The sequence below is a fragment of the Pocillopora damicornis genome, chromosome 3 (assembly GCF_964200805.1).
Source record: "Pocillopora damicornis chromosome 3, jaPocDami1.2, whole genome shotgun sequence".
Classification (NCBI taxonomy): domain Eukaryota; kingdom Metazoa; phylum Cnidaria; class Anthozoa; order Scleractinia; family Pocilloporidae; genus Pocillopora; species Pocillopora damicornis.
In genome coordinates, this window is record NC_142672.1 from 4,426,193 (window position 1) to 4,440,611 (window position 14,419).

A 14,419-nucleotide genomic window follows, 5' to 3' on the forward strand; every position below is an offset into this window, starting at 1 on the left:
ATCGAGCAGTTCTAGTGTTGTTACTGAGACTATTCCACGCTTTTGCTACCCTATAAAAGAAACCACGCTGGGCAGCCGCTGTCCGGCATTTTGGCAAATTTAGATCTTCACTGTTGCGGAGATTGTAAACGTGCGATGTTGAGCGCTTCTCTATTTTACAGCTAATATATGCTGGCACTAAATTGTTAACACATTTATACATCATTGCCACGTCAAGCAATCGAAGTTGCTCCTCTATAGTTAGCCAGCCAAGAGCATTCAAGGCCGGTGTAATATGATCAGGAAATACGCAGAACAGTAGAATAATTTACTAAACACAATAGAGTTAATCATTATATACAGAACTTCCTTGGAGAACAGGTGGCGAACCCTACTTATTTTACATAAACTAGTTTGCAAAGATGACGATAACAATGAGATATGATTATTGAATGCTAAGCCAGAGTCCAGGGTAACACCCAGGTTTTTGGCGGACGAGACAGGGCATAGTTGTTGTCCAAGAAAGGGTACAGTGACGTCAGGTAACTTTGATGCAAGTTGTAGTGTTCCAAGGAGCACAAGTTTAGTTTTATCCGGGTTTATAAGCTGGTGATTTGTTGTTATTTGCCTGCTATCCATCGCTCTAAGGATGTCGTCCGTTACTTATAAGCTCAGCGTTTCCGTTGATTGCAGAGATCGGTTTCCACTTTGATGTGTCGTCAATCGGTTATGCAATGTCAAGTAGTCATTGAACTGACGTAGTTAGTCTCAAATATAAGATTTTCATTGCCTTTCAGCCACTATTACAGCAAGCTTAATCTCGGCAGACTAAAGTAGGTTGTCCTACTACCGCTCCTACTATTTTATTGCGACACAGATTTTAATATCACAAATTAGACAACAACCCACATATAGCATGGGCTAATCCTGGTAAATATTAATAATGAATGCATTTTGAGTATCAGTAAGCTAAAACTGCAATTTCGATGCAATTACATACTCATAGACAACACGAAAAGGTAAAACAGGCAATATCGAAATTCGTCCATTTAAAAAATAGCTGTATTCTAGGTTTACTGCCACCCTACATTTCACACTTCCAGTGTACTGTTCCGCACAATTTGTAACTAAATGTATGTAACTTAAGCTTGATACCCACCTCTTTTTCAAGAATTTTTCACTGAGGCAAGCATGTTGCATGGAAACCACCTCAACTCCTTTCACGTCTATAAAAACTCGCCCTTGATATTTCCTAGCCAATCAGGTTGTAGGAATTCTCGTGGCTACGCTTAATTGAAGGTGACCAGGTACTCTTAACTTACCCCTCCCCATCATTACCTATGACTAGCACATGCGGCTTGGTTAAAACCAATTGGATCATTTCTCAGGGGGGGCCATTCATTTGACAAGCAACGACAAATGAAGTACAAATATTGATAGAGTTTGCGCGTGATATGTATAATAGTGACTCAGAGAAGTTTAATCAGTTTCGTCTTCGTTGAATCACACTGCTTCAAACAAAAAACCACTTATAGGATATTCTACTTTGAAAAGGAAGCCACATCCAGCTCTATTACAAACAAAAGACTTATCCTGATCGAGGTACATGATATTCACTCGTGTCAACTTTTTAGGCGTTTTAAAATTGTTGAACGTTCCAATTTTTTCTCATGGCCAAGTTCAAATTAGCTGTTTATGTTGTGAGTATTAGTCTTCTTAACCATACAATTAGATATATGCATTCTTTACTGGATAGGATACATGATCTTAGTTTTGGTTCAAAACGCCACTCAGATTTTAGGGATATCCCTAAAAATGGATTAACCCTCAAACTGAGCATTAATCAATTATGCAATTAAGCTTTCACCGCACAGAGTTTGAAGACTTTTCCATAGAGGCCTGTTTTTTCTTTAACAGCCCGATTCAAATTTGAAATTTGAAAGAGAATCTCTTTTACTAGCACCAACCAGTGATTAAAAAAAACACAACTATTTTTTAAGCTGAGTTAAACGTGACAATTAGGCTCAGGCTCAAGAGTTTTAGAAATATATATGAGAAATTGATACTTGAAAACGTTTCACGAGCCTTTTCATGATGGAATTATAAGAAACTTCAATTATGCTAAAGCATTTTCATCCAATAATTTGGGATTAGTCCGATTCGATTCTTAGACTTGTGTTTATTTGTATGTGTACGGGCTCTTACACTTCTATGATGGACAGTTTTTCCGCACGTTGTTGGACGACATTATGTTGCGTTAGTTACCCAACAGATTCTGTTAGGAATTTTGTATGTGTAGGCTGAGCTTGTTCTTCTTCAGCTTATTTCAGCTTTTTTCAATTTATGAAAAAAATTTATGCTAGGAATACGAAAAGGAATTTAACCATGAGGATAGATTGATACAGAATTTCTATATTATTGCGGCTCGTTTACTTGTTTGAAAATAGAGAAAAAAAAAATTGTCTAGACGACTAAGTTTCAATAGCAAAGATGCAAATACGAGGGACACATTAAGATCAATATACTTTTGCTTTCTTGTTCCAGGAAAAAAAATTCCGTCAAACACACACAGCTTTGAAAGACATCATGATTAGATAAAGACAAAATGAAAACTCACAATTTAGAAAGAGGACAGAATTTTTTTTTATTATGAATATGGAGATTAGCTTGCACGTTAAACCTAAAGGCTTTAATTTCAACCACTGTATATATTTTTTTTAATTAGACTCAATAATATTCCTATTTCTTAACTAAATTGGCCTTTTAGCTCTCTCTTTTGTTTTCATCAACGGAAACGGAGCCAAGCAGGAGTCGCCTTGAGGCACTCTTAATTGTTTGGTTTCTTTATCTTTTTAAACAAAATCGTTTCGACACTAGCCCTTATTTTGGTGAGGTTCCTCTCGCTTGGTTTGAAAGAATTAGGTGTAAAACACAGTTTTAAAGGCCCAAACTCTTTTGAAGTATCGCGTAATTAAGGTGGATCTACCTTGCACAAAACAAGAGGAAAGAATAGTTTTTCATATGCTAATCAGAAAAATAAGTTCGTTCAAGAGTCACGGGTAGCTAAATAAAGAGTGCTAACAGAACTCGCCATGACGTTATGGTGTAAGGTTTTACTGTATCTAGTTTGGTAATTTATGATTTGGATCAGTAACTCAAATAGTGTGATGGCGCACCTTCATCAGAGGGGCACTAAGTTCGTTCAAAGTCACGGGTATTTTTTAAATGCTAAATGAAGTATGTTTTAAAGAAGCTTCCTTGTCATTGTGGTTCACAGTGTCACAATGTCATGATTGGCAATCAGTTATGATTTCGAGCAGAAACTTGACTCAAATATTGTATACCTTCTCTAGAGAGGCATTGAATCAATTTAATGAGGAACGGTATTTATTATTATTTGTTGTGATCCATAACCCCTGGCTAACATGCATGATTTCCTCGTGATATGAATACTTGATTTTTTTCACTTGCTTCCCTATTTTTCACTCTTAAACGAATTACTGAATTCATCTTTATGCTTTCGTCTCCGATGAAATTTACACTTGCATTATTCAATTTCTGCCCATTTTTTTTCAGTAAGAGAATATTTTTTTTTCTTTTTGAGTGACAATTTCGCAACGCAGTTTTCCTATTTTGGTAATCACTCTTCACTCTTGCGATTACATAATATTTTTCACCTTTGGAATTGAAAAACCGTAAAATGTGATTGCCTAAGATTCCTAAAGGCCTTTAAAGTGTCTTCTGACCGAAACGAAACGTGGCGTCAGATGGAGCTGTAACCTACGTTTTAAAAACGTATTTCATTGACAAAATTGATATGCGCGTACTTTGATTTTATGGCCACCCTCTTTTGAATTTACACAAACGATTTTCATAAATAGTTTTTATGTTGGTCCTAATCGTTTTATTTCTTTCGAACCCAAGTCTTAAACGAGAAAAGTTTAGATTTTTCTTAAGTCTGTTAAAAGCGCGTTGAAGATTATTATCTTTGAAACGAAAAAAATATATATATTCTTTATTGGGGAACCCCAAAGGGTGAGAGAAAAAAAGCGAGAATATTTGTTGAAAGCCTAGGATAGCGATTGAAAATGAAAAAATCGAAAAACTTCAGGGAAAATTCCTCAAGATAGACAGACTGTGTTAGAATTAAAACTAGTGTTTTTCCATGCTATTGGTGAACAATATTTAACTACTCAACTCAGTGTAAGTGGCTAGTGGAGTATTTCCCGAGCCGACACTGAATAGAATAGTTGAATAGTTGTTAAAGTATATATACTAAAACAGTGAGATAATAATTCGATTTTAACACATTTATTCCTGCAACGATTACAATATTTTCGGGCGTAAATCCCGCGCGAATTACTCGGAGGTGAATAAATAAGGCTATTCGATAAAGGTATTCAGAGTTTGAGCCGATCACAGCATGTGTTAAACACTACTCACTGTTTCAGTATAAACTAATTCTTGTTATCTTGATCCCTGTGATTTCACTATTACAGCTATATTGCTTAAAATATTTTCCTATGTTCTATCCTGTAATGAATGAATAAAACCTTTAAAAATAATTTTATCCTCCCATAATTGTTTACATCGCCTGTTATCGGAAACTTTGGAAAAATTGCAGGACTATTAAGTTAATCACTTCGATATTTTCAGCTATCTTTAGAAAACTATCTTTTCAAATACCCATTCAAGTAACTGATTATTATTTTGAGCTAGTGTAGTACCAACGTGTAATAATCTTTAGAAACCGAAATGCAGAGGTAAAAAAAGTACTTATTGAAAAACGTCTTTTGATCCACACTGCTTCGGCCTGAGTCGAGCCAAAACCCTTTACAAAGTTTTATAAGCCCAGAGTGAAATCGTACTCTGCAGTTTAAGATCCTCACCAAAACATTCAAAGGAACTCGTTTTGTCATGTAAATTGTTTGCTTTTTTGAAAAAAAAAATTCAATTTGTCATTTTTTTTTTTCAACATTTAGAACCTTGATTCATCAAAACCCGTTCATCAAAACCATATTTCTCCTTTTTTTACTCGCCCGTATCTTTTTCAGTGTTACTTCATCTTATTATGAGTCAAATTGTTTATATTATCTTGTTTTAATGTGAAATAAGAATGCAAATTCTTGTCCGGACAATTTGTTCGCATTGTTATGTTTGTTAAGTTTGGTGTAAATAGAAGTCGTCTTTTGTGCTCTTTCTGGGACCTATGCATATTGGAGGTACATTGCACAAAGCCGTTCTATAGAACACTACACTAAGATGGTGAAAGATGTTTGATTTTGATAATTTTGTCTTATCAAAGCGCCATAAAGTTCTAATAAAAATAATGATATTGCCCTATCTACTGATGTCCGTATTGTTCAAGGAACAAAGTAGATTTCTTTTGAAATGCTACTAACAGAAACCTAAGTTTCCGCTCTCATTAGTGGCAAGTTTACACCTTGTCATCACATGTCGTTATTGAGGTAACCTTTTGCTGTCTTTCTTTTGGAAAATAGCTTTAGACAAAGAAAACACCTGTTCCTACCACTTTTGGTTTATTTGTACGAGTTATAATCCGATTTCTGGAAGGGTTTAGTTTTTTTATAGCCGAAATGTTGCTATATCATTGCGGTTAGGGGAACTTTAACAAAAAAAAATTTTAAATTTTGTTTCAAGAATTTTCTCTCTAAAATATTCTGGAGATTTTTGGAAAGGAGGTCTCTACCGTCTTCGTACTAAGCACTATTTACACTTTTACAAGCTATTGTTGTATGAGCAAATAAACCATATTTTTTCTAGAAACTTTGAGAGTAAATAAGTATCGATGTTACTCGGTAAATTGAAATTTCTTTATTTCAAATTTATTTTAATTCGATCAGATCTTGACTACAGTGGAATAGAAAGTGCAATTGATAGTCGTTTCGAAAAAAAAAAATCGAAGCTAAACATTTTCACACAGACATCGCACAGGTGTAGATGGTATGATAAGTACTCGTCTGTCTATGATGGACACGTTTCCGGCTAACAGATAAGCCCAAATTACTTTAAAAGAGCTGAGGGTAACTCTACCCAAGCAATACAGCCTGAGTTTCAAACAGAAAAGTTCTCTTTAAGTAGTTGCCGTAAGTATCAATTGAGACTTTGCAGTAAACATTTCTTGTTGTGTCACTTTCATACTTGTGCAGTATGCGAAGTTTGTGGTAAAACAGAGAGCCTCACCCTTCGTCCTTCGTCGACTTTGTCCTGCTAATGAAACTTAGCTGCTTTTTTGCTTTCCTCTGTGCTAACAGAAACAACATCATGAAAGTCTTGATTTGTCTTACCTTGGTGGCTCTGCTTTGTTGCACTGTAGAAGGTAAGCTCTAAAGTTACTATATTTGGAAAGTAAAGTTTTCTTATTCCGACAGAGGGTCTCAATTGAAGGGTATGGATCTTGAGCGGTCGATGGTCGATGGTCGATCACCCACAGAACTTAAGTCGGCAAATTTAGCTTTATTTCTCACAAAATGTCCGATTTTTAAATAATCAAAAGCGCCAATGCTCGTCTAATTTCAAGTTAAAGTGAAATCTTAGTCCCACTTTGCACAAGCACTACAGAATATTTTGCCAGTTTCCTGCCCTCACTCCGACCAAGATGGAATGAAGTTACCATTTCATGGAAAACATGATAGAGAGAAGCCTAGCCAATGAGGTTGGTTGTGCCAACTAAACTTTTCTGATATGAGCATTTGTATACAGGTAAGAAAAGTAAAAAAGGACCAAAGACACAAAAGCAAGAGGGAAAACCGTGCAGTCTTTCAGACATTCCTTGGGGAAAATGTTTTAAAGTAGTAAACTGTCCTTCTTCACCTTCACTCAACTGTGCAGGAGGCCTGAGATGCTGCAGACCTCCTAAAGAAGATAGCAGGTACATTTACAACTTCTTTAAGGGAATTTTTACCACACCAGGGCCACCTATAAACCCCGGCTAAATCACCCTTCTGTAGCAAGTGTTTATGAGCGTTAAAACAAAAAAAAAAGCGGTCAGTCCTCCTTGCCACGTAACACTTGTCGATAAGAGGGTCTTTGCGTCTTGATTGAGGATTGTTGATAGGGACCAAGACAGCAACGGCAACAAGAATGTTTGGAAATAAAAGATTTTCATCATTGGAACAATGCACAGTTTGCATTACTCGGCCATCCTTTCCGAAAAAAAAAACGTAAAATCACCATTTTTTTTTAATCTGAAAACAGCACTTGCGAATGCAAATAGTGCACGTGTCTACTATAAACTTAATATTGCATTCACATTTTACGGTTACTTAGGGGAGATCTGGCGTCGTGAGAGAAGATAAACACAGTGAATTGCTGACAAAATTCACTGGAAAAGCGAAAGTTTATTTTAAGGGAACTTTCAGTGCTTGGCTTTGCCTTCGGAACATCCTGATCTCCCATCTGATCTTACTGAACTAAAAAACTTCTTGTTACTTTTTCTTTAAATCTCAGTGAGGAAGACACCAATGCAAGTGAGGGAGATACAGCGTATGACAAATTCCTGATGGACATGAAAAAATATTATCCCTAGAAGAGCCAGACCGTTTCATGCCGTCGTTTATTATGAACATGACCAATATAAAGTTGTATAAGGGTTTCAACTAAAAAAATTTTTTGTTGTGTTCATTTATGTTCAAACTTCATTAAAATTGTAAATGTAACAAAGCCAGGGTTTTTACCTGTATTCTAACTTTTTCCGTCTGGATCTTCGTTTTATTTTTCGTGGCACCATTGGGGCACACTCATTTTTTTGATCCCCACCTAAGGCTGCGGGTCTCCCGCATTGGCAGTCAAGTTTTTACATTCCCCCTTTATAATCTGTTAGCGAGAACTGATCCCTCCTCTGTTCCCCCAGAAAACCATGCGATCCCCCATGACCATCCGACTCCCACCCCCCAGGCGATCAAAAATACCAGCGAAGTCCTTTTTAACTTTGCATTAAAGAGTAGTGTATTAGTGAGGTAACGTGACATCTCTGGACCAGTTAGATGACAAGAAAAGGATTTGTCATCATGCACTCTTATTAGTCGAGGCTGTAACATGATACAAACTGCTCTCTTAACTTAACTTAAAAGACTGCTCTCTTACCCTAACTTAGCAAACTGTTCTCTTACCTTAACTTGGCAAACTGCTCTCTCATCTTAACGTAACAAAGTACTCCCTTAACTGGCTTAACAAATAGCTTTATGTCTCATTTTGTTTCCCTTACATCTCCAAGAGGACCGCAGTGGCCGTTTGCATTGGGTTAGTGTAACTAGCAGGGGTTCCAATTTACAAGGAGTGAGTTGGAGTGGCGTGCGCTAGCGAGGAAAATCGTGCAAGTCTCATTACATTTTATTCCTTGATCGAACATGAGTTTAATCGAAAGTTCGGTTTATTATAAAGTGAAACAAAGAATTGCACCGCGTTCGCCCCCTATCGAGTTCGCCCCTTCGAGTTCGCCCCACCTTATGCCGTGTTCGCCCCCACACTTTTCGAGTTCGACCCCATCAAGTCGAGTTCGCCCCTTGATTGAGTGATATCCAGATGAGTTGATTTGTGACGAAGGCACTAGCGGAATGTGCCAAATGTCACGTCAGCGACGACCATTTTGAATTTCGGCAATTGCGTGGAACCTGCTTGGGAACTGGGTTGACGGAATCAACTAAATACTCTGCGTGGGATCTGGGGTTACCAGAAATAACTGTATACACTGAACTTGTGATAAAGAGAACCACACGGTTTATCTAACGAACACGAAATGTGGTGATCGTAACAACCAGACTTGAGAAGATGCAAACCACGCTTTCATCGCGACAGTATTGCTTAGGTTGTTAGACTTGTACCCGTTTAGCTTTATTTATGAAATTAAGACTGAAGAATTTACTCATCAACTTACGAATCAACTCATCTGGATATCACTCAATCAAGGGGCGAACTCGACTTGATGGGATCGAACTCGAAAAGTGTGGGGGCGAACACGGTATAAGGTAGGGGCGAACTCGATAGGGGGCGAAAGCGGCGGATACCGAAACAAACTAAACCAACAAACAGGCAAACACTAAAAAAAAAACGAAAAACAGGATACTTGGCGAATTCTTGATAAACTAAAAATGGTAAGGAACATTAGCGAGCCATGTCTTGCAGAGAAATGATATCATGGAGCTAGGGAATACGTTAGACCCTGTAGTGTGAGCATTTGGGAAATGATTGGCACGTTTGAAAACAACTACTTTTATGTCATACTATTGTTCTGTCTGTTAACAGAGTGCATTGAAGAAAAAAAAACCGCCGTGCTCTTTCATGACCCTGGTGAAATACAAAACCTCACATAAAAAATAGATCAAATACTATGCTCTCTAAGCTCAGCTTGTATATAGAAAAATACTCAGGACGTGCTTTCTAATTTAAGACAACTCCTACCGGGAACACCGCGTTGGTGGATTTGTAGTAAGAAAGATGGAGTTCTTTACAGTACTACTGTTCACCGTGGTTTATTTAAGTTCTTTTATCGATGCCCGTGATGTTTATCCTAGCCGTAAGTAACAATTTCACGTCTTAATTCATATCTTCATACCACAATATTTTGTCATCATTGTTAATTTCATCTCCTGGAACTCACACACATAAATTGTACGAATACTTACTTGCGCGCGGGCCTGTAATCCGCGCTAGAATTTATGAGCACAGTCTTTGGTACAAAAATTGGTGCAACATTATACTTTAAATTACACTTTAAATTTCTTCAAATTTGAGTCTGGATAATTATCTTATCGAAAAAATGTAAAATAGGGCTTTTTAAATTCTTTAGAATACTTCTGATTTCGCTCATCTGGTCATGAAAGACATGTAAGAAGCAATGTGGTGTAACAATAGGCGCAGACCCCTTTAATGACAACCGGCTTGAATGCAAGTCACTTTCGTTGTCTAAAAGATCTAGAACATGTTGAAAATAGTACATGCTAACATCGAACTCCTCAAATCCGACGTTTTGGCCTGTGTCGTTATTCCTTCTTGAATAGTCTTCCTCCTACAGTACGCCGAGGAATGAATAAGGCAGTTAAAAAAATTACTCGTCACTGTATTTTTTTCCGAAAAATTCAAACCATGAAAGCATGAAGGCTTCATTATTACCTTTCCTTACCTTGTTTTTTTGTTTGTTTGGTGCAGTTTTTGACGACGTTGTAACGCAAAGAACTCTTGTTTAACTCCTTAAGCCTCAGTAATAACCTGCATCTAATTTTTCTTTGCAGTAATACTGCTGAATCATTACTTAGGATCAAAAGAATAAAGACAATGATCTTCAACCTAATTAAGAAGCTTTGATTGTTGCACAAATTCTCCTTATCAGCACAAAAGGAAATGTACAGAGAGGAGTATGGAGAATATGGATACTAAAACTTAGAAAACTTATTATTACCATAATTTAAATTCATTTTTAGGGGAGCGGGATAAAACTCAAGTTACTTACAACAACAATTCAATATCGTCCAAAGGCGAAAGGTGCGATCCTCTTTTAGCACATCTGTCTTATGATATATTGTAAAAGTAACAGCCTATTGCACTTTGATGGTTATTGTTAAACTGGAAGGTATCGGCGAAGCCCTATGCACGAAGAAGAGAAAAAACGAGTGGAGAGAAAAATTAAATGAGCGCAAAGCCGGTGTCCCATTTCAAGGGCGCGGGTTAAATATTGCATAATTGTGCAATTCCTGAAGAGCAAATACATAGTCGTCCCAGATGTTTGTCTAATACGATATTACACTTTTTAATTTTTAATCGGAATTCCATGGGGAGACTGGTGGGTACAAAATTCGGCTAGCCACTCTAAAGGTATATCTCTCTTAAACAGTTGCGTGGAGGCAAAACCATCCGCTGACCAGCGCCTTGCAAAAGTTATCTGCCATCCATACCGTCCAATCGCCAGAAAGGTAGATAAAAACGTGATGAGGACTGAGGTTTGCAGGTCGATAGTGGGTGATGATCTGTTATTCGCTACACCGGCCGAGCAAGAATGGCGTGAGAATCTTTTCGTGACGTACACAATACGCTCACGAGTTGGACAAGTACCACGCATGCCCGAATCTCCGAGTCGACTGCTGACCAAGTTTTGTTGGCAGCTTATCGTACACATGTACTGCAGATTCTTTTTACCAAAATGTGACATGACGTCATCCAGACCTCGGGCTCAGCCTATTTGTAGAGATGCGTGCCGGGAATTTAAGAACCAGTGTCAGAGGGAATGGACTCACGCACAAAGGAAATTCAAGAGTGTGTCGTGGGCGGTGCAGAAACTTGCCTCTGGGATGGAGAGAAGTTCTTCGCTCATGTGGTGTAGGAACCTGCCCAGACGAAGAGGACCAGATATTCCAGAATGTTATTATCCTAAAATGTTGAAAGGTATTTCTTATTTATTCATTTATAAGCTGCATGTGCTACTGGTTGTGATGAAGTTCAGCGAGTGAGTGATCTGGAAGTTAATCAACGGGGGAGATGCGCCGGTAATTTGTGTTCTTATTCAAAGAGTAACAGAAGGAGATTTAGAAAAATAAAATAGGAAGAAAATGTCAATCAATATTATTTTCAGATTGTTATAGTTTTAGTTAACTGATGGTCCATTCGCTAAGCTCTTTTTCCCCTTAGTTTCAATTTGATTTTCTCGCTTCTCGTTTCAGAAAAGAAAGAAAACCCCCGACCGTTTACGGGTAAGTACACGGTGTGTGTCTAAATAACTCGAGCTCAATAGCATTTACAGAAGGTGAAACGCTTTCTTAAATCCACATGATGTTCTAAACATCTAGGCCCATATGTTTAAATATTGGATACCGCTATCAACGGATAAATCGCCATCCAGCGGATACGTGTCTACGTACTGCGTTATTCACTTTGCTCGTTATCCACCCTTCGATAGATAGCAAGTGAGACTGAAGTCTTTGTCGAAAATATGCTTCCATAATTGGTGAAAAACCTCTTAGAAACTTTTTTTTTGAAATTCTGAAAAACGTACCGTGGGGAATATTCAGAGAATGGCAATGACTTAAACCCATAATTCCTATTTGGCGATGTTCATCAAATCCCTTGTCCGTCACTATGCAATTATTTCGTAGGTTGCCAAAACACACACGTAGTACAAAGATGACCCTAGATAATAGCAGAGAACACGCCCCTTATCAGTCCGTCTTTGCTGTTTCATTGTATCGGCTTTGAGGTCGTTCTAAAGCTCAACCAGTTTCAAGCTAGTCAACCCCTTCCCACCCACATCATCCTTAGCGGTTTAATTTATTGATCTCTAGCGCCAGCGTCTCTTTCTGCTCGTCAGTAAACTGCGCTGCCCAAACATTGTAATCTGTGTTTGATATCAATGCTGATTACCGCTAAAATGATGAAATACAAAAATACTTATGTACATACGTAAGACTTTGTTTACGGAGAGTAACACTAAACAGGTAGAAATTAATAATAATAATAATAATAATAATAGTAATAATTTATAGACTTATAAATAAGACCAGTAAGCTATTTACAAGGCGCAGCTAAGGAGTTGAACTTGCGGCTAACGGGCTTGAACCCGGGACCAGCGGCCTAACCACTCGGTCACAGTGCCCCCTATTTGTAGCGGTTAGTTAAACAATTCCTCGAAATGGCAAGGCCACCCTCAGTAGCTTAAAGAAATTACAGATAACAAAAGAAAGCCTCTAACGAATTAATCGATATTTTAGACACTTGTTTCTATGATGAAGGTCGGACATACAACGGCAGTGTGTCTGTAACACGGTCCGGTCACAAGTGCCAGTCCTGGAATTCCCAGTGTCCTCATCGGCACCACAGAACACCAGAAAATTATCCTGAACTGAATGGTGCTGGCAACGCATGTCGGAACCCTGGTGGTCAGGCCCCTCACGGTCCCTGGTGTTACACTACAAATGTAACGCAGAGATGGGAGTATTGCAATGTGATCAAGTGTAAAACACTAAAGGAAAGCAAAGGTATGCTTATTAAATATTATCTGAAGCTTACAAGACTCAAGTGTACCTTATATTTCAGACTTGCAACCAATCATAGCTCCTACCAGTAATTAAATGCTATATAACGTTCATTATGCGCTTCATGAATATGGCCGGATTAGTCCGATATCTGCGACAGGAGGTATTTCTTCCAAGAATTCCTATTCCCCGAGCGAAGCGATAAAAGATTAAAGAATTAATGTCAAATGCATTAGTATCTCCATCACGTTGCGCTGTTCGGTTAGTTAGTGCGATAAACTCTTAAACATAGATAGTCCCGCTCAGTATCACACTAGCTCCAAACACTCTAACCGGCTACGCGTGGCGTTGATAAGCAAAAAAGTGACCAAGTTAAATATGAAAGTAATGAGTCAGTCTTCTCCCAGCCTATGTCTTTCATGGACCTTTAAGCAGCATCTTATGCCCATTTCTTTTCTATCTTTTCACAGGATGAGAAAGTGAAAGAAACGGCCACCAAACTGTCTCCTTCACTCACCCACCCACCCACTCTCTTTAAAGAAAATGTACATAGTGATCAGAAAACGTAATAGTAGCCTGCGTTGCTGGCGGTCTGCGGTTTTGGGAGCAGAGAAGAAAAATGAAAGACCTTTCATTACTTTCTCCGCCGCCAAAACAGCAGACCGCCAGCAACGCAGGCGACTAAAAGACTTGCATAGCAATAAAAGGAGATGTTTGACAATGGTTTTACCTCTTTCTCAATTGGCGCCGTGTTAAAGAAAAACTGTTGTTATGGTTTCATCAATTAATTCGTGACATGCACCGGCGTTATTCAGGTCTGTCGTGGCACACAAAGTGAACTTCATCGTGACGGAGAACTTGAGGAGGGGGATGGGGGGGGGGGGGGGGGGTGTGACTTAACGGTTTTGAGCCAGCCATTCAACCGACCATGGTTTTCTCCTTGGGTGATCTTGGCACTTGTTTCAACATAAATCTTTTGAATAAATCCATATGCCAGATGAAATTCCCTGAGATGAATGATTAACCACAATCTTTACAACTCCTCTTCTTACCTAAGGTGGTGACGGGAAGGAATTTTATCTTTAAGAGACTTAGAGTAATTAGACCTTACCGCGAACTTTTCTAAAAGCGTGGAGACTACATAATATGATAGTGGCTAAAAGAAATTGAAAGTTGCAGCAGTACTATAAAACCTCTCAGGCGAAGAGCTGAATCGGAACTATCAGCTATTCGAAGACGTGCTTCTGTTGTATAAGGACATAACTTTACTTTCATTGCATACTTCCCAAACGTTAGTCCGAAATCTACATTTTTACATCTTTTTGGAAAAATTTTCAACTTCAAGATGAGACTAACGTAAATACACTTCTTTGAGTGGGGTAGAACGGTTTCAGACAATTCGGTTTTGTTTTGTTATCACATAGCAATTTATCATTCAGCGTGTCAGCGTGTTACGAAAG

At 38.2% G+C, this 14,419-nt stretch overlaps 2 protein-coding genes across 3 annotated transcripts; both read left to right on the forward strand.

The window, feature by feature from the left end:
• Positions 1–1,338: 1,338 nt before the first annotated feature.
• LOC113679477 (uncharacterized) lies at positions 1,339–7,653 on the forward strand. 2 transcript variants are annotated; one of them, XM_089201248.1, is made up of 4 exons: positions 1,339–1,581; positions 6,255–6,319; positions 6,703–6,871; positions 7,450–7,653. In XM_089201248.1, exons 2-4 carry the CDS (start codon positions 6,265–6,267, stop codon positions 7,526–7,528), a joined length of 303 nt encoding a protein of 100 aa, XP_089057374.1. In that variant the 5' UTR covers positions 1,339–1,581; positions 6,255–6,264; the 3' UTR covers positions 7,529–7,653. The 2 variants fall into 2 exon arrangements, with proteins under 2 accessions (XP_089057374.1, XP_089057373.1); XM_089201247.1 differs by lacking the exon at positions 1,339–1,581 and adding an exon at positions 5,998–6,086.
• Positions 7,654–8,733: 1,080 nt separating this feature from the next.
• Positions 8,734–13,682, forward strand: LOC113679454 (tyrosine-protein kinase transmembrane receptor ROR2-like). The gene is made up of 6 exons (XM_027196410.2): positions 8,734–9,514; positions 10,419–10,479; positions 10,829–11,376; positions 11,652–11,681; positions 12,696–12,962; positions 13,430–13,682. Exons 1-6 carry the CDS (start codon positions 9,436–9,438, stop codon positions 13,432–13,434), a joined length of 990 nt encoding a protein of 329 aa, XP_027052211.2. The 5' UTR covers positions 8,734–9,435; the 3' UTR covers positions 13,435–13,682.
• Positions 13,683–14,419: the final 737 nt, after the last annotated feature.